This window comes from Megalobrama amblycephala, linkage group LG15, assembly GCF_018812025.1.
Source record: "Megalobrama amblycephala isolate DHTTF-2021 linkage group LG15, ASM1881202v1, whole genome shotgun sequence".
NCBI lineage: Eukaryota > Metazoa > Chordata > Actinopteri > Cypriniformes > Xenocyprididae > Megalobrama > Megalobrama amblycephala.
In genome coordinates this window covers 28,307,206-28,328,265 of record NC_063058.1, presented here as the reverse complement: position 1 = coordinate 28,328,265, position 21,060 = coordinate 28,307,206, and the positions used below count along the sequence as shown (strand labels likewise).

At 37.1% G+C, this 21,060-nt stretch overlaps 1 protein-coding gene across 2 annotated transcripts in view; it reads left to right on the top strand.

Moving 5' to 3' along the window:
- The first annotated feature begins 9,025 nt into the window (after positions 1 to 9,025).
- LOC125247963 (NACHT, LRR and PYD domains-containing protein 3-like) overlaps positions 9,026 to 21,060 on the top strand; it is a 53,296-nt gene continuing 41,261 nt past the window's right edge. Inside the window, exons 1-5 of one of the 2 annotated variants that reach the window (XM_048159520.1) lie at positions 9,026 to 9,356; positions 13,925 to 14,114; positions 15,214 to 15,361; positions 17,500 to 17,772; positions 18,032 to 18,094. In XM_048159520.1, coding sequence (XP_048015477.1) covers positions 17,520 to 17,772; positions 18,032 to 18,094 — 316 coding nt within the window. In that variant the 5' untranslated portion in view covers positions 9,026 to 9,356; positions 13,925 to 14,114; positions 15,214 to 15,361; positions 17,500 to 17,519. The remainder of the gene's footprint in view (positions 9,357 to 13,924; positions 14,115 to 15,213; positions 15,362 to 17,499; positions 17,773 to 18,031; positions 18,095 to 21,060) is intronic. The other variant, XM_048159517.1, reaches the window with a different exon arrangement.

The following is a 21,060-nucleotide window of genomic DNA, read 5'->3' as shown; positions in this document are numbered from 1 at the left end:
GGTCTTTAAAATGTGCATTTTCAGTTCTTCGGAAAACATTCAGGCAGTGTTTGTTACTCCATCTTGAAATCAGATAATCAGATATACTAAAGGCTTTTTCTAAAGACAGAGAATGCAAAAATTAAATAATTGTGCCTTGTGTTTATCAGTTGTTTGTTTATCAAGTGTTTATCAGTATCTGATTACCCTTAAATGTAGTTGTTGTATGCAATGGTGTGATTCATTGGCCTTTTAAAAAAAAGAATAAAAGAGACAAAATAAAGTAAAGATGAATTTGACTGATAACATTAGGTTTTTTTCAAGGTTTCTATAGATATCGCGAAACATCGATATTGTGAATTCTTTTGACCACGATAACCGTGGTGTGAAAAATCTGATATCGTGACAGCCCTAGCGCCAGCTAAATCGAACTGTCAAGAAGCTCAAGTTCAGAACGCTTACTCTAAAATCTTGTCATAAATCAGGTCTGAGGACTTTTGAATTGAAAGATTCAGTGGACTGTTAACATGAGATGTTATCTAATCCTATATGGTGTTTACATGTACCGGTGTTGTGCCGAATTTTTGCTGTAAAAACGCAATAATGCTGCGATTAAATGCTGCTAATGTGTGCATATTGTACATATTAACAATGAGACCAGGCTACAATAAAGCTGACTCTAATACATGACAGTAATCATTTGAAAAGTGGTAAGCAGCATGCCTGTTCTGGCAGTCTGACAAAACAAAGTCAATCATTATCTGAAGGTGTAGAAGAAAAATGTATTGTTTATCATTTATTCTCTAGATTTATAACATGATGTATTGATACTTGTTTCCTCTCTGTTCTTGTGTAAAACAGCCTGCACCAGTGGAAAATAACTGCATGTTCTTTTCTAAGAAGCACTTGTGAAATCAACATAACGGGAAGTGTGGCGAGGTGTGAGTATGTGTGTCAAGCACGTACATAAAGACAACTTGTTGCTCAAGAGAACATCTGTTAGAGCTTCTGCTTCAGCAAAAAAAAAATAAAAAAAAATCAATCGGTTCACTCTGAGCAGAATCAGTATTTTAATGTTTCTGTTCATGTGTTCCTTCTGTATTATTACCAATCCGAAACGGATTTGAATAGAAAAAAAATATTGGTTAATAAGTTTTTTTTTTTTTTTTTTTGTCTGTACTTTATTAATAATAAGTACAGCATTTTCTTTACACAAAAAAGCCTTTATTTATAATGCGTTATAAGGGTACTCTTAATGCATTACAGTACATGAATAATGCATTATAAACAACATTATAACATGTTTTATCAACTGATAAATAATCATAACAGTAGTTATAATATATTAAAATACTTAGCTATTTGTAGTTCTAACTTTTAAGAGTATGATGCATTATAGCACCAGATGAAGCCTGCATTCATAATGCATCATAAGGGTATTCTTATAATGCACACATAATGCCTTTACGTGGGATCCAAGTGCAGGCTTTATTAAGCAATGTTTGTGGTCAAACAGGCAAGGGTCAAACAGTGGCAAACAGGTACAGCAGGGACAAGGCAGAATCGTGGATGTGGAACAGGCAGTAGATCAGGGCAGGCAGATATCAATCACAAGTCCAAGACAGAGCAAATAACCCAAAGGGCAGGCAGCAGATAAGTGGGCAGAACACAGGCTGTGATTTGAGGTTTGACTTACTAGTCATATGGTGCATAGCATCTTGGAGATGTTCTCTGACAGGAAATAGGCTCATTTTCCAACTCCACTAGAGTTAAACAGTTGAGTTTTACCGTTTTCAAATCCATTCAGCCGATCTCTGGGTCTGGCGGTACCACTTTTAGCATAGCTTTGCATAGATCATTGAATCTGATTAGACTGTTAGCATCTCACTCAAAAATGACCATAGAGTTTTGATATTTTTGCTATTTCAAACTTGACTCTTCTGTAGTTACATTGTGTACTAAGACCGACGGAAAATGAAAAGTTCTGATTTTCTAGGTCGATATGGCTAGGAACTGTACTCTCATTTATGTTTCTGCCGGTGGGGGTGCTCAGTATGTTTGTGTGCATTTTGTTAGTGATTTCCCTGTAAAGAAGAGTCAAGCGATAGATTGCATGTCTGAAGACTATTACACGAGCCACAACGTTCCTCAGCGTGATTTCAAAAACACGTTTCAGCGCTAGTTCGTTTCTTATTTAACTCAAGTTAATGTCAACTGGATGTTTTATTTGCATTATATCCATGCAGCAAGGTGACAATTTTGACCCAAAAGCACATTCTTTTCATGAGTGTTGTTGCGAGTCATGCTCTCGCTGATATCTGATGCAAGGAGAGTTCGAGTTTCAGCACACGCATGTATCTGATCGAGAGAAGAGCCATTTGTGCTCGCGCATCACTTGGATGCGCTCTCGACGTTTGCCATTAAAATATCACCATAGAAACAGCCTTAAATAAACTATAAAAAAGGGTAAAGATCGTGTCTGAAAGCTCCAATCGATTTTTTATTGGTTAAAATCAATGGAGATTATCTCGTATTTTTCCATGGGTGCTCCAGCCCCCGAGCATGGGATCGGCGCCTATGATTAAGCCAACATCTGTGCCACACAATGCTGTCATTGCTTTGAGAGAGTTGCTCAGCACTGCAGACCAAACCACATTTTTAACTGCGTTACTGAAAACAAAAACACCGGTCTATGTAAAACAATACCCTCTCTCTCTTCAGAGAAAGAGAAGGGCATTGAACCTGTGATTGAAAATTTGTTGAAACAGGGTATTATTATTAACATATAACACACCTGTTAATCCTATTCTCAAAGCAGATGGACAAAGTTGGTGACTGACACAAGATTTGAGGAAGATCAATGATCTGATCATACCGCTTTCACCAGTGGTACCAGATGTGGTAACTATAATAATTCAATACCACCTACACATAAATTTTATATTCTTGATAATGCTCTATTTTTTCAGCATACCGATACTGACAGGTGCAGCCATTATTTTTGTTTACGTACAGACAACAACAATTTACATGGACACGTCTCTCAGGGCTACTTGACTCGCCTGCTGTGTTCTCTGCGATCGTGCACAAAAATCAGCAACTCAAGCTCCCACCGACTACATGTTTAATCAGTAGCAGATGAACTGTGAACAGGCCTCCATCATTGTCTGCAATCTGGCAGAGGCGGGGTTTAAAGCTTCAAGAAAGAAAGTGAGTGGGTGACACCACAAGTCTCTTATCTGGGCCATTATCTCAGAAGGACAAAAAAGGATCTCTCCGGAAAGAGTGGAGCTGGTAAAGAGATTTATTAAACCAGCCACCGTCAAACAAATGCAGAGTTTTCTGGGACTGACACATTGATGAGTACATCAGTGTTTCCCACAGGATTTTGTGAGACTGTGGTGGGTGGACATCGGTTCCTCTAGGGGGGTCCGGGGGCATGCCATTTTGTACATTTTAAATTTTAAATGCATAAATCTGGTGCATTCTGAGAGCAACATTAAGTGACTAGATCAATGAAGAAACTTGTTCTCTTGTAAACAATTTCTGCTCTAAAAGTAATTCATTTATTGGTGATGGTAGGGCACATTAGTCACGTACACAACATATAGTAGACTAAATGATAGTTCATAAGTGGTCAAACATGTAGAGTCCACATTTAAACCATTAAAAATATGTAGCAAAAGAGGTTACCTTTTTTTTTAAATTAATTTATTAATGGGGGCCTGTATCTATACATCTGTATTTGTGGAACTAATGGTCACTCTTTGATTTGTTAAATAATCCAGAATGCGCTAAACACCACTTCATTATAGAGAAATAACAAATTAATAAAAATATATAATCATAAGCTGACCAATAAATAAATAAGTAAACTAGGTGATTAGCCTATATAATTCAGCTGCAAAAAGTATGCTCGCCTAATTCTTTGAAAAAAAAAAATTGCACAGTAATTTTATAAATCCAAATGTTAATAAAGTTTAAAATTACTATTTGTTTTCTTATTAAATGAAAAAAATGAACGCTTATTTTAAATGTATTGTGCAGCTTTTTAATGGGGCAACAAGATATGATAGATACGACAGAACAATTAGGCTTAATAATCTTTTAATATTAATAATCTTTCAGTGTGCAAAACCATGATAATAAGAAACGCTTCAAAACAGCAGCAGAAAACCGCTAATGCACATCCCGGGTGCAGAATGATGTGCTTGAAGCAATATCGAAGCAGTGTCAGAGCGCGCAGTTCACGGTACAAAGAGAATCCCTGTGTATATCTGACTGCATCTAACAGTTTATTAATCATATGTTTCTTCTCACTTTTTTAAATTACAGTTATTGTGCATGTGACGCCAATTCATAGTCCTTGTGTTGTGCGATCTAACAGATCCTATAGCCAATATGATGAGATTGTTCAGAAACAGCAATAAACTATAGAAAGATAGTCATTTTATGCAAATCCACAGCCCTTTATCTACATATCAAGTATTATAATGGGAATATGTCATACTGGAGAGTTTTACCGTGCTGACTGTCGTTACCGAACGCGACGCGCTGTTTGAGCGCTGAATGATTGACAGCTGTAGCAGAGAGAAGACAGTTTCTGACCGTGAACTTATGGATGTACATATTCTTCTGTCCCTCACATGAAGCTATGGAATGGCTTCAGATGACTTTGAATATAGTGCACGAAAACTTAATTGGTGCTACTCTACTTATTCTGCTCTATGACTCCCACTTTTGCCATATAAAAGAACGCAATTATCAGACGGTTATTTAAATATCGCGCCAAGCATAATTTCCGTTTCATTTTGAGACTGTGGCGGGACAAATTAAAATGTGGCGGGCCACCACAGTCAGTCAATGATGGGAAACACTGGGTACATGATTGTTTGAAAACAACTGAAACTGGGACTGATCTGTTAGATACGGCCCTAGAAGAGGGGGATAGTCTATATGTTGACGGTTCATGTTCTAAACCATCAGATGGTGTATATTTATGTGGCTATGCAGTTGTTAGATTCCCTGACGAAGTGGTAGAAGCAGAAATCATTACTATATAAATCAGCACTAACGAGAGCTTGTGAGCTTTCAAAAGATAAAATTGTCACAATTTATACTGATTCTAAGTACACGTACAGTGCAATCCATGAATTTGCCAAAACACGGAAACAAAGATATTTTAAGACAGCGAATGGAAAAGTAGTAGCACATACTGATTTGATAGGAGATTTAAGAGATCAGTGGATAAACCACTTAGACTAGTCTTAAAAGTTAAGACATGCTTTTTTGGTGTAATTGGAATTGGAAAAATAACATTGATTACCCCTTTGGTTAACTGCAAGTTGGTCAAGCTAGTTCTTAAGACACAGTCTTAATATCGTGACTGAAGCCCCAGGTGTGGCGGCAGCCATCTTAGGACAGGAAACTGGACAAAAGCCGGTTTCAGTTTCTACTCAGGTAAGTTCAAGAGTAGTTTGAGTAATCTCTGGTTTTTCGGGCTCATGAAGGTGGATTGGTTTTTAGCGGGCTTCATTGCTATGGTAACTTACGCTACATGGCTACAGTTAGAGATCACAAACCCAAACTCGACCAATCAGCTGTGAGTAAAGTGACACGTATCTGATGAAATAAAGCCACTCCCCCTGTATCTGCTTGTCTTTTGCTGCTAATTATTAAATATATTTATATAAAATAAATTAAAACTATAAATAATTCATATGACAAATTAAAGGGTTAGTTCACCCAAAAATGAAAATTATGTCATTAATGACTCACCCTTCATGTCATTCCAAACCCGTAAGACCTCCTTTCATCTTCGGAACACAGTTTAAGATATTTTAGATTTAGTCAGAGAGCTTTCTGTCCCTCCATTGAAAATGTAAGCACCATACACTGTCCATGTCCAGAAAGGTAATAAAAACATCATCAAAGTAGTCCATGTGACATCAGTGGGTCAGTTAGAAGTTTTTGAAGCATCTAAAATACATTTTGGCCCAAAAATAACAAAAACTACTACTTTATTCAGCATTGTCTTCTCTTCCGGGTCTGTTGACTGTTCCGCAGTGATGATGCTTCTTCTTCTTTCCTGTTTTAAGGCGGTTGGCATCCAGCTTATTGGTGCATTACCGCCCCCTTCTGCTCTGGACAGTGACGCTGCTGACCAGAGGTTGCGTTGTAACTTTGTCCGTCATTTTGACGGACAGGGTCGCAAAAAATCCGTCATAATCTATTATTAGCCGTCATTTTAATTTTCATCTTTTAATTATAATAACACATTTAATTGCTTTTATTTTTGTTCACATTTGAATTGGTAATTCAAACGTGAAATTTCTCTGTACTGTACTATAGGCTACGTGTTGGTAGCCATTAAAGAAAACGTAGTTTCATATTTATGTTTAAATAGTCCTATGTTATGTTTTAAATTCATCCATCTATTTGATTATGAAAAGTGAAGAGCATGAGTAATAAGATGCATCATAAGATGCGCAGTATGTTGGGAGACATGGAGTGTGTCAGACATGATTTTGACCACTTCATGAAGTTTTATTTTGTAGAAAGCTTTTCTTTAAAGTGAATTTCGTTTTGTAAAAAATGTATCTTAATTTTAATCAATGTTTCATCAATTGCCTGAATGTAATAAATAAGAAGCAAATATAGTAGAAAATATAATCATGACATGGAGGCGCGGGCACGATCACTGGCGCGTGAACTGGAACACGTCTTACATGAATGAACCGAAACTCTGCTTCTGAGAAACTAGCTTCTGGGCACTTGCCTGTGCGGTATTAAACGCATAGCAAAAGATTCATGCCAGTTTCATTTTTGTTCTGGATCCAGTGCTCTGCTGCTACATTGGAGCGCACTCGCTACTACCTGAACAGGGGTGTGAATTACAGTTACAATTTATTACAATAGATCATCCTCAGTGTAATCTGTCAACGTGACAGACGGCCTTCAGATTTTTCCGTCAATGTTAAAAAAATTCCGTCAATGACGGATAATTTTCGGTTAACGCGACCTCTGCTGCTGACGTAAGACGCTGCTGATGGGGGTCATGCACACTTATGCACCATTTTAAAAAATATAGCAATACCAAAATACAAACAATGTAGAATAGCTTGAATACAGCGTGCGTCTCCCTCAGACTGTAAACGAAGCTCGGGCGCACCAGCTCACGTCAGCAGCATCACTGTCCAGAGCAGAAGGGGGCGGTAATGCACCAATAAGCTAGATGCCAACCACCATAAAACAGAAAGAAGAAGCATCATCATCACTGTGGAAGAGTCAACAGACCCGGAAGAGAAGACAATGCTGAATATAGTAGTAGTTTTTGTTATTTTTGGACCAAAATGTATTTTCGACTGGACATGGACAGTATACCTTACATTTTCAATGGAGGGACAGAAAGCTCTCGGACTAAATCTAAAATATCTTAAACTGTGTTCTGAAGATGAACGGAGGTCTTACGGGTTTGGAACGACTTTAACGAGTCATTAATGACATAATTTTCATTTTTGGGTGAACTAACCCTTTAATATAATTATGCCTATTATATTAATTGACAATATTAAACTTTGCTTTTAAATTAAAATAAATATAATACATGCATAATATATAAAGCTTTTAAACAGATTAAATTTACATGTATTCTTTTGAGCTCTTTGTGAAACTATATTAATTATTTGGTCTATTTGTTTGATTCACATGCATTGATATAGTCAGATATTTTCTCAATCTTTCACTGCATCAACGTGCTTTGTACATGCATTTAATTTAATTTTTTTCATAATCTCTTAATCTTCAGAAGAGACATGAATTGTACTGAGTTGTGCCCAATTCTGACCCCCTGCCAAATTATTACCCCCCTCGTTGAAGTTGCTTTCTGATTGCCTAATCCTAACCCCACCCCTAATCCTACCCCCTCCCCCACACCTAATCCTTAACCTACCAATACTAGGGGGGTAATAATTTGGCAGGGGTAGGAATTCGGCACAACAACGGCTCTCTCGTGAGAAGTGAATCAAACTGATGTACTCATTGTTCCGTGTGATTGGCTGTTTGCCGCATGTGTCACACTTTCAGGTGCACACGCTTTGCAAACTCTGGATTAAACCTGAGTTGACAGAGAAAGTTTATACCAAGCTTTGTGCAACAGTTGATCCTGATCTAAACCAAGTTGGATTTATCTGGATTTGTCAACTCCAAACCTACTATGAAAATCTGAGTGTGTTCAACTAGCTTCATGTTACAGGCCACCCGTCTTCATTTCTGACATGCTGTGTTTGAACATTTGTAAATTGAGATCAGAAAGATTTTTCACATTATCACAAACTCAAAAATCATATGTTTTGCGTCGTTTATGGTTGCTCAAATTGCTCAAACCGAGAAACCACAAGGAGGTTTCATAGTTAAAAGTTTTTTGTCCTTTAGTAGCGTTTAGCTTCTGCTGTAACATTAAAATGTTGTCTTAGTACATATTAATTATTATATTAATTATTAAACCAAACCAAAATACAAAACTTTCACAAACACTGTGATTATTTTATTGAGTGATAAGCAGTGGGTTCAATCAGTGACATTATTAGATTTTATATCTGGCGCCTTCCTGTCACCTCCTCAACCTGCTTCTCTTAGTGTTTTTACATGTAGAAAAGGTGAAAATTGTATCACACCGTCCAGTTTTTCTCTGAGCTCCTGTTGCAGTTCTCAATTCAGCGTAAATGTCCTACAATGGTGACATTTTTCGCAATCACGGCAGAAAATCAAAATACTGCCCTAACATCACTAGCAGATATACACAAACCCAGACTAGAACTGAACACGGCGTGACGCCAGCTTCACATTCTCTATATCTGCCTCCTCGATGGCAGTCAAGTCTTTCAATTCAGTGGAAAATCATTAATCTTCATAACACGAGGATCACGTCCAACATGTGTTGCACAGTACAGACTTTTCTCCATCTCTTCCATTCTAATTTTCACTGCTTGCCCTCCACCTGAATTTCACATGTCACCAGATCCACGTGACTGCAAACAGCCTATTGTGTGAAAACAACATGAATTGTGTTAATGGTATGATCACAACAGACGGATGAGGTGTGAATTGTGTTAAGTGTTTTGAAAATGTGACTTAAGATCGGACAATAGGATGTTAGCAACTGTAAAAAACTGAACAAATTTGAAACAAACTACTTCCAAACAGATTTCAGAATAAAAAACAGCTAAGAGTCAGTGTGTTTGCTGATGTCTGACTGTGACCGACACTTGAAAAGCAATTTAACTTCCTTTATTTCAGAGAAAGGAAGTGAAAGAAATTTCAGAGCTGCTGTTCAACACGACAGTTCAGAAGAGAAAAGTCTTCAAATATTGTTTGAGGTGAGTGTTTCATCTTTCTTTTGTTGTTCTCATCTAGTTTAAAAAAAAAAAAGAGTCCATAAATACATACAATATTTTCACTTTTAAATGCAGATCTGTGAAATGTGAGATGGGAAAAGTAGGGCTGAATAATAATGATTTATAATTAACTGACACATAATCTGTGCTTTCACACGTGTGCTGAAAACTACACCGCCCCGAACATGACATGCAGGAAAAAAATAGTAGGCTAAATCGTGCGCACGATTAATAAATCGAGGGAACAACTATGTAAAGCGTGCATCATGTGCGGGGCTCCATAGAAAACATCTGAAGCTTAGAGACGTTTATCTGAAGTAAACTAACCCTGAAACATCTCTGAGATACAAACCTGCTTTCTGGAAAGTGTAAGTGTAAGAGTGAGTGTGTGTGTGTGTGTGTGTGTGTGTGTGTGTTTAAAAACAGTGACAGGAAGAGCAGCACATTGACTCTATCTGGTTTGAGGCTGTGTAATATGGAGTGAATTTTGTCTCAAAAATAATTTACTTAAGTACCAAGATTCACACATGAAACCTAACTCACGTGCATAAAAAAAAATCATCTGTGCGAAAACAATTATATACATTCACAAAAAGCAATTCACATACACAAAATAAAGTTATATATTCATAAAATACATTTCACACACGCAAAACACAATTCATAGAACAGCTGTGCACAAAAGTTTTGAATGTTTGAAACTTATGAGTTTATCCTCACATTCGCGTGTGAATCATCTTGGATTTGTGTGTGTATTTCTGAGACAATCCTGGCACCAGACTCCTCCCACCGGGCCATTCATACTCTTTAGCCAATCAGATTGAAGCTTATCAATCGACCAATCATTATCACGTGAGGGCTTGCCTACTTGGGTGTTACATCATCAGCTATGGCCCAGTTTAAATCACTCAGAGAGGTACAGTTTGATCGCTTCATCTGTGTTTACTGAAGTAAGTGAAGTTAGAGATCAGTTGAAGCTATAGTTTATTAACTTGTTTACTCTGAGTGTGAACATAAACATTTATTTTAGGTACTGATGGATTGTTATGTTTACTTAATAAAGAATTATTCATGCGCATATCATACAACGTTAGGATTTTACATTAATAAACTCCATAGAACGCATAACAATGGTTTGACTTGATGAGAGATGTTGTATATAAATAGACGATTATGAAAATAATGTTTATTTATTTATTGAGGATAGGAAAGAGCAATCACAGCTCGAGGTGTGCGATAAATATCATCTGCTATAATATAGTAATTGTTGTTTTAATATGCGATCTGAATGAGTATATCCCTCACACACAGAGTTTTGAGCACGTATACACTGTGTGATGTAGTAGATGGGCTAGGATTTATAATGCACACTTTCGCTGCAAGATTTAGTCATATTTATATAATTTTAATATAGTTAATACGTAGGCCTATCGCACAAAGAGTGCAGTTTTTCTTTAGATATCAGCATGATAATAAATGTGACACTGATTTTATACAATTTTAATAAACAAGTTAATATTAAGTGAATTGTATTTTAGATACCATATTGCCTGTTTTTGCTCTTTCACCAACGAAAATAGTTCAAAACAAAACCACAGCGCAACACACAGCGGTTACTGCTTACTGAAGGAATCAAATTTTTTAATGAATCAGTTGAATCTATGATTCAGTGACTAAATAGATTATTATAGTCAAATGCTTCGTTGCTGAATGAATCAGCTGTTTGAATTTCAATGACTTGCTGCCACCTAGTGGCGACTTTGTATCTTTTCATGTTTAAATAATTTCAAATATCAGTATTTAACTTTTGTTTAAAATATCAAAAGATTGTTTATGCATTTGTAACTACAGGTTATTCATTTGTCACCTCAGAGCTGCATTAAAGGGATAGTTCACCCAAAAATGAAAATTTGATGTTTATCTGCTTACCCCCAGGGCATCCAAGATGTAGGAGACTTTGTTAGAACACAAATGATGATTTTTAACTGCAACCGTTGCCGTCTGTCAGTCGTATAATGCGTGTTGTAACGTCTGGATGGATCCGTTCTTGTCAATAAACTTTGGAATTTTCAGAACGCTTTTAACTTGGTGAACTGTGTTTTTAAATCACTAAATCGGCTCCGGCCAACTGCAACTTTTGGCATTTTTGTGGACCCGTGAGGTTAAACAGAAAACTCCAACTTCCTACCTCTGGAGACTTCAATAGGATCACTCCCCTTTTTTGGGCCCAGAGACTGACCAGCCAAATTCCACACACACAAATACACGTACATGCTTAGAAACTGTATGTACAGTTATTCTCAAAATATGACCCTGCCAAAATGTACCCGCCAGGTATGTCAAGTGCATGTATGATTTCCTAGTGTTTAGACTTAGTAAATGACTGTAGTGGTGCTAGTGTCATTTCTAATGATAAATTTGTCTGTAAACCATAACTTCTTATACAAGTTTAGACTCTATTTAAAACTCCTTGTAAGCCTCATTCAACAATGTATGTTACATAACTGGAAAATGCAATGTTCTATTTTTAATGGTACTGTGGAGAAAATACACTCCTATCTGATGTCTCCATAAATATTGCAAATCAACCCGCAAGACAAGACAAAGAAAGTTTGCCCGCCAAACTTTGCACACTGACCATTGGTTGTCCCAACCAAGGAGGTGTGTCGGCTTGTTTGTCCATAAAGACAGGCACAAACAGTTGCGCTTTCGGGACCACCATCTTCTTCAGCAAAAACTAACTTTCAAGTCCTCAGTTCAAACCTTTCCATGTAAACGGAAGAAACCAACGAGACTGCAGCCGTGCTGAACTGAAACTCGACACGCAGAACCGATGCAAGTAACCGCTTCTTATTTTAGATAATGAAACTGATTTCTGTGCTGGCTTTCAAGGACTTTCAGTGAGTTTTGCTACTTGTCTTCTCTCTTTTCCTGCCTTTACCTTCGCTCTTGTATATGTGTATATTCTCTGTATATATTTAGACGTATAACCTCTGTAGTAGTTTTCATATATTAAACACATTATATTCATTCTCGATTGTTCTTTTGCTCATTCAACAAAAACCAGGTCACTTTAACGTTTCAATCCGGTATCCTTGCTTTACGCATTGATGCTAGAATAGTAAGTCTTTCTCGTGGCCAGAGGAAAAAACCTTCCTTTTTATAATAGTCTATGAGGAGCTAACGGTTTGCTGGACAAACTCATAGTTTCTCTAAATAATTAGTAAACCAGAACTAATCATATATGTAATTGATTATAATTCATTGTAATTAATTCACAATATATGTATAATTCCCTCTTGGGTCGGTATATGTATTATAATTAATCATAAAGCTTTATGATTTATTATATTCATATATTTAGCCCATAAATTAATTAAACCTGTACTAAATCGTTACAGTGTCAATGGGAACTTCTTTTATAAGAGTAAATAAAACTTGCTTAGACAAATCCAAATTAAACCTTGCGGCTGGTGACGACACATTGATGTCCTAAGACACGAAACAATCGTTTGTGTGAGAAACTGAGCAGTATTTATATCATTTTTTACCTCTAAAACACGACTATGTCCAACTGCGTTCAGCATCCGGTTAGTGAGGTCAAAAAATGACGTTCTGATGACGGAAGTGATCTCTCACGCTTATACTTAAATGAGTGACCTCACTAAACGGATGCTCAAGGCAGTTGGATATATCGTTTCGTGTCTTAGGACATCAATGTGTCGTCATGAGCCACAGGGTTTAATTTGGATTTGTCTAAGCAAGTTTTATTTACTCTTATAGACGAAGTTCCCATTCACAAGCTTTTTTATACGACTGACAGACGGCAACGGTTGGAGTTAAAAATCATATAATTTGTGTTCTACTGAAGAAACAAAGTCACCTACATCTTGAATGCGCTGGGGTAAGCAGATAAACATCACATTTTCATTTTTGGGTGAACTATCCCTTTAAACTGTCTGTGTAAATGATCTAAATGCCACTTCAGATGCAGCTTCTGTTTGCTCTATTGCAAAGATGAATTTTGTTGAAACCTTTTTAATTTGATTGGCAACAGTCCTATTGTGTCTTATTATTTTAACTGAATTTGATTAAATTTATGATATTGACATAACAGATTTTGCATGTATAATTTGGTTTAAAAAATTGATTTATAAAGGAAAAATGCCCAGAAAAGGTACAAAAACAATTGAAATATATTGGGGGAAAAAATAATTTATGTTACTAACTGACCATCAAGCAGAATATGAAGAATATTAAAGCAGAACTAAGTAACTTTTTTTACCTTCATAAATAGTTTTCAAAGTCCTTACGATGGTTAATTGACTTGTAGTGGTGTGTTTGAGGCGTGCACTAACCCCCCTGGCATGTCTACGCCAGAAAACAGCACTTGCAAGTTGAGCTGCGCCGACCCGACACAATCTCGCCTCATGTTCACGTTCACGCGAGAGTGACAAAATTGCTTTACGGCAATTCAATATACACACAGCGACCTCACACAGTATGATCTCACTTCGATCATACCAAAACGACATTTATTTCATCATCAGTCATGGCGGAGCCACTAAAAAAACAGAGGAAACCATTGTCCGAAGATTCTAGGAAGAGAAAACGTGAACTAGACCGAGAGAGAGCTCATTCTCGAGTCAACCTTGGACCAGCTTTTATGGAATGGCGTCAACTGAAACAGAGCGAAGGACTTCAAACCGATTCCAACGTGGCTTTTATGTTGTTGAACTTGTAAGTAACCTTGCCAAACAACTTTATTTTCTTACTATTTCCATTAGATCTATTGTTATTTCATGTCCTTCGAGATATAGCTACTGTTATGTCATGTACTTAGCTTATCGGCTCGCAGAGATGCAAGCATGCTAATTCGCCCGCTATGTTACTATGTGGTGGGATTGATGAGTGTTTCTCTATTTGTCATGTACGGGCTTTATGTGAGACAACTGCAGTTCAACCGGCAGTTTCAATAGTATTGTAAATTCCCAGATTATTGTTTACATTGCGTCAGCGACTGGCTTCACTTTAGACCAATGCAAGATTTCAAAGATTATGCCAAGGCATGCGTTGCTCCTGACTGTTGTCCAAATTGAGTATTCATTTCCTTTGAAAGATTTACATATTATTGACAGTGTACTGCGCTGTTGAGGGTTGTAGTCCAGAGCTGCGATTGGAGCATTTATGACAGTGTGATTCACTAAAGGAACCTGTAGGGGGAGCTTCGCAAATCCTGCTTAGTTCTGCTTTAAAAACTCCTGAGTCAGCTGTCCACAACAGTCCCAAACCTGCCAAGGTACCAGCACAGTTACACGCTCAGAGTAACAAGGGAAAAGAAACAGTCAATGACTGTATAACATCAGACAGATCAGAGACGTGTCTGACGAAGAGAGACAGATGACATCAAATACAGCATTTTACATTACAGTATGCCATGTGATAATGTAAACAGATGGTAGAGACTGACACATTACTGTAACGCACTATGGTACAGTGAGATCATTTACTGTATTGGCAGCAAACTCTGTTCGAGCACAGACGGTGGCCATGGCCGTGTCATACTGATCGTTAAATTACTAAACTGAAAGATCATACTGTTGTGTTTCAGTGATTAAACCAAATGTTCTCATTACATATCACAATGATCTTGTGCTTGAAACAGCGATTATGTGGAATGAAAATATGTACAGCTAGAATGTGTTACATGTTTTGTGTGTCCTTGACCTAGTTTTCCCCAGTTTTACAGTCTGTTTAATTAGTTCATTTGATTCACCTGTCTAGTTAATAATCCCATCACTTCGTTAAGTTCCCTTTGTTTGTCACATGTATTTATTAGGAGCAGAGAGGAATGAGTGCTCGGAGATCAGCAATTTTGCAACAACTTCGAATCACTTCAAGAGGAATTCGGGATTCTTTTTCGGGATTCTGATTGGCTTACATGGGCTTGAGCTTCTCGTTACATTCTTGACGTCATATATACATGGGTACGTGTAAATGAACACTTTTCTGAAAACTGACATGTGTGCACGATGTTATTTTTGAAACCAGAGAGGTTGAAATGTCCGTTTATGAAAATAGCCGCCCATGTGTAAACGTATAGCCTAAACCCAGTGTTCTCCTTCACTCCTTGTCCGTTCTCGTTTACGCTAACATGTGTGTTATGCTGTCTATACCCTGTTGGAATCTCCTGTGTTTAATTAAAGTATTGCTCGTATCGTCATCTTCATCCTTGTCGTGCTTTTGATATACAGCAACTGAAACAGAATGAAAGCATGAGATCAGGTTTTATGTTACAAGATCAGTTTGGATTTTTGTGTTTTGAAAATGTACAGCAAATAAAAAACCTGACCTGACGCTTATTAACACTTGCCCCTTGGCCTCGTACTCATCGCCACACAGTAATTAGGAGTTTGAGGCAAAAGATATATTGGACCCTAATATAAAATCTCAAAATTATTTGTGCAGTTGTAATTGTGGTGAAAATGCTTTCATGCTACATCTGAGCTTCATTAAAAACACTGTAAATAATACATCTAAATGCACTTCAGATGCTGCTTCTGTTTCCTCCACAGTGCAAACATGGATTTTGTTGATACTAATTTAATTTGATTGATAACAAATCAATGTCTTGTTATTCTAATTGCATTTATTGAATACATGTAATAATTTACATGGACTCGGCTTCTCTCTGCTCAGGTTCTCTACATTAACATTTGCCAGCAACAACATCAGATCATTTGTCACTTTGAGAAGGCAGTTTCAGTGCTATACAGACCTAAATCCAGATTGAAATGAATCAGAAATGTTGTTTTCATTTAAAAATGTCAAAAGTGGATTAAGAACCACCATTATTTTAGCCAAAAATGGCAATTTTTAGATCAGTCTATAATTATTGAACACTGAAGAGTCCAGACTTGTTTATTTTTTAAGAGGCTAGACCAGGACGGGCTTAAAATAGGACGGGACCAAGTAAAGTTCAGGTACAGTTTTTATCGAGCCAGATCAGCCTCAAAAATAATACATTTACAAAATTCATAAATACACAAGTAAAAGCAAAAATATTTCTTCAAATGCTTACACAAATGCATGTTACCTAAATAAATTTAAAATGTTTACACAAATATGTATATATCAAGTTCTTGAATTAATTTCCATCACACATTTATGAATGATGTTATGCATTTATGGATCGTTGAATCTGCATTTGTGAATCGTCACATGTGTGTCGACTGCTTTGAATTTGTGTGTGGTATTTTTAAGACCTTCCTGGCACATTCAAATTCATAAATATCTTTTTTTGGAGGATGTTCTGTTTAGCCAATCGCGGCAAGCTTTTAATCCACCAATCAAAACACTCCTTACTGCACAGACTCAAGAAGATCAACGTTGCTCTTGTACTGTGCATTGTTCCATGATCGGGTCCTTTATATAAAGACATTTTAATGGGTACTCTTTTTTTTTTTTTTTTTTTTTTTTTAGCACCTGATTACAACTTCTACAAAATCACATTTTGATTTATATCATTCACACAAAATACAGATACACTGTCTTATACACCAAAGCTGCAATTCAGATCAATCTGTAATGTTACTAAACAAGTGTTAAAAGTCCAGATATTTCATTTAATAACAACAGTTATGTAATGTGTAATGTGCAGTAACTTTTGATCAGGCATTAAAAACAGCTACCTCCACCTAAGGGTATTTTTGTTTGTTTTTAAACACTAGACCAGGGCTGGCAATTCCACATTGAGTTCTTTTTGCACAACTTACTGTATAATACCATGATAAATTCCTTTTGAAGATCTTGTTATATTTACACACAGGCTTCATTGACATCTTCGTGTCTGACTTGATCTTCTCCACACTTTCTAATATCCCGCCTTTACTAACTGCAAGTTGACAATAATGAATTGTGATTGGATGGTATTTTGTTCTCCAAATATACTATGACGAGATTGGGTACCTTTGTTTAGGCTATTCTCGCGTGACAGAAGACTACTACTTGCTTTTATGATCATCTAGCAATAAAGACAATTTAGGAAAGATGAAATATGGGGCAAAACTTTTTTTCATAATAAGTTGAGACACTAAAAATAGATCTTTTTCTTTCTGTCCTGCAGCTGCGGATTGGTGAAGGACGATGGCATCTGTAAATTATCTGCTCAAGAACTCGCTGAAAGATCTGGGAGATGCTGAACTAAAGGAGTTTCAGTGGGAATTAAAGAATGAGTGTATATCAAAGTCTGAAATGGAGAATGCAGATAGGTTAGACACTGTGGATAAGATGGTTGCACATTTTGGACCAGAAGAAGCTGTACAAATCACAGTGAAGATCCTGAGGAAGATGAACCAGAATAATCTGGCTGAGCAGCTAGAGAACAAACACAAGCAAGGTAAAATTAAAATGAAGTTGTTAAATGTGCTGTTTAAAATATAAATAAAATGTGAAACTAATTAATAGATTTTTTATAAATACATTTAAAATAATAAAGTTGTACTATTTTCCTATAACTGATGTCTCTCAGAGTGAATATTTACAGAATAAGTGAATATCTGCTGGCTTTCAGCTCAGTCTTTCGTCTGTTTTGCTGATGTGTTTGTGTGGTTTAATGTCACAGTATTTTCATCCTGATCTCTTTCTCTCTCACACAGCTCAGGCTGAGGGCAGTATTGAGGATCCTGCACTTGTTGGACCCAGTTCAAAACCGCTGGAGGGTAAATAATGATCACTGTCTGTACAGAGAAACCCCTGTAGGCCATAATGTAGGCCAGATCAGATGCTCTTAACCACTGCATGTTGTAAATGATTAGTGTTGAATCAGTCTTTCAATGGGCCTAGGTTGGTTCCCAATCTTTTAGAGTGTCTCTAACACTCGGACTGCAGTCACACCTTTTCCATTATGGGACAATATTTGCCCCGTTAAATTGATTTACAGGTGCATTTTTACCTTCATAAAGTTTTCTAACCATATGTGTCATGTTTTATGTCATATTCTTAAAATTCCATTAATTATATTATTAATATATTAAATAAAGCAATAAATTGATTACTTATAGTACATTTGAACCCATAGTGTACTACAAGTGGTCTCTAAATACATTTTTTTAAATACAGAGATAGTATATTAAAAGCAAATTTTATTTCATATTTTATGGTGTCTCAAAATAGCACAGTTGAGTACACTTAGATGTTCTTAAGATTATCTTAAGAAGTGCTAAAGAAGAATTTTTTGTATATTAAGTACAAAATTAGTACGCGAAAATAGAGCACTTTAAGTACATTATAGAAATGTACTTTTTTTCACCTGGGTACATCGCAATGCTGATAAGCCATGTTCAGTAACAACTTTTGAATGTGAAATAAAAAGTAAATGTTGTGCTTGTGATATAGTACACTGTCACGGTTCATGGGTTCACTGACGCATTCTCGCTCTGTCTACGTGTGTGTGTGTTTGTGTTGTGATGCTGTCAGCGTCAGTAAGTCATTAGCGTTGCTAGGGTGACTAACGACGCTGATTAGTTCATAGGTGCATCTTGTTATCAGTCCTATATGTAGTCCTGCGTTTGCTGTGTTTCCTTGTCAGATTGTTTTGGTGTTCATCTTTGTGGTCTCGTGTCTCCAGCAGTTCTCCCTTTGTCCTGTGAGTAGTCTGTTCATGTATGGATTCTCAGCCAGCCGTGTTTCTCTGGGAACTGTCTGCAAGTGTGGATTATCATCCAGCCGGGTTTCTCTGGATTGCTATTTGCTGGGTTCCTGTAGCCACTCAAAGCCTGTTTCTGCAGTATTCTGACCATCCTGCCTTGTTCTTGTGGAATCAATAATTGATTAACTCTCGCTATTGGATCCGGTCTTTATTTCGTGACAGTACACAACCATGGATCAGTTGCGCACTGCAAACGCGGCATATGTGAACGCACAATAGCGCGTGCTGCTCCTGCATTGCATACACATGGTGCTTCTCCGCTCTACTCCCTGCATTGTCTTTTTTGGTCGATATTAACCAACGTTTCATTTCAACAAAAATAATACCCAAAGCTTAAAGCCTAAAGAATTACCTATGTGCACATGTCTGAATGTTTAACATGGTGCTGTAAATTGATCTACTGCAACTAATGCTGTTGCTAATATGTCGTTAATCTGTCATAATTACATAAAATTAAGGTACAATAGTTGCCCCCTTAAATTGATTTTCCAGTGTAATTTTTTTCTTTATAAATTAATTTTTAAATAAATGTTTTAAATATAAAAAAAGTTCAAAGGAGAAATTTGCAATAAGTAATACTTCAGTCTTATCTTACTATATTACTTACATAATAATAGTTTATTTATATATTTAGACTTTTTTTAAAAACAACAGTGGTGGACAGGGGTCAGCATGGCCATCCTAACTGGTCTGCAGCTATGCAGCTCCATACGCAACAAACTGTCATGGGGTCCGCCCATGACCCTGTCGCAGGTTCACCGCTGTTCCTTTATTGGACCACTTGCCAGTGCAGACCGGGATCATCCCACAGGAGCTGCAGTTTGGAGATGCTCTGACCCAGTCAACTAGCCATCATAATTTGCAGATTGTCATACTCACTCAAATCCTTACGCTTGCCCATTTTTCCTGCTTCTAACACATCAACTTTGAGGAAAAAACAGGTGCCGTGATGAAGAGATAATCAGTGTTATTCACTTCACCTGTCAGTAGTCATAATGTTATGCCTGATCGGAGTATATTGTTACCGTGAATTAAAAACACTCATATCATGATATGAGATGTAAGATTTTGATCTCCCACCCCTACAAGGTGTTTGCGAGTGAAGACATTTCCATGCAGTTAACTTAAGCTTACATCAGGAAAATGAGGCCCTTCCTAACAGAACATGCAACACAACTTCTGGTCCAGGCCCTGGTCATTTCTAGGCTTGATTACTGTAATGCTCTTCTGGCTGGACTGCCATCATGCACAATCAAGCCTCTACAAATGATTCAGAGCGCTGCAGCACGTCTCGTCTTTAACGAGCCCAAAAGAGCCCACGCCACGCCTCTCTTCATCTCTCTGCACTGGCTACCAGTTGCTGCTCGCATCAAATTCAAGGCGTTGACGCTTGCTTACAGATCTACCACAGGCACAGCACCCTCCTACTTCCACTCACTCTTACGAGTCTACACTCCTACCAGAAGCCTACACTCATTAAAGGAGCGAAGGCTTGTGGTACCGTCACAGAGAGGCACAAAATCACTCTCCAGAACATTCTCGTTCACTGTTCTTTGCTGGTGGAACGATCTTCCTGCCTTCATCCGGAATGCAGAATCCCTGGCAATATTCAAAAGACAGCTGAAAACTCATCTTTTTCGTGAGCACTTAACCTCATCCTAAAAAAATAAAATAAAATAAAAAACCTTTTTATTCCTTTCCTTTCACTTCCTCTAATCCCTCTTTTTTGTAGTTTATGATACTCTGAGCACTGCCTAAAAGAAGTGTGAACACTTCTTGTGTCTATTTGCCTCGTCGTGACGACTCGCTTGTTGTATTCCTCACTTGTAAGTTGCTTTGGATAAAAGCGTCTGCCAAATGAATAAATGTAAATGTAAGTGTGATTAATTTGAATAGTAGAAGCAAGTTTTCAAGTTACCACACATGTGCCATTGTTATTTTTGTAATAGGAATCTCAGATTTTATTATTTTTTTTAT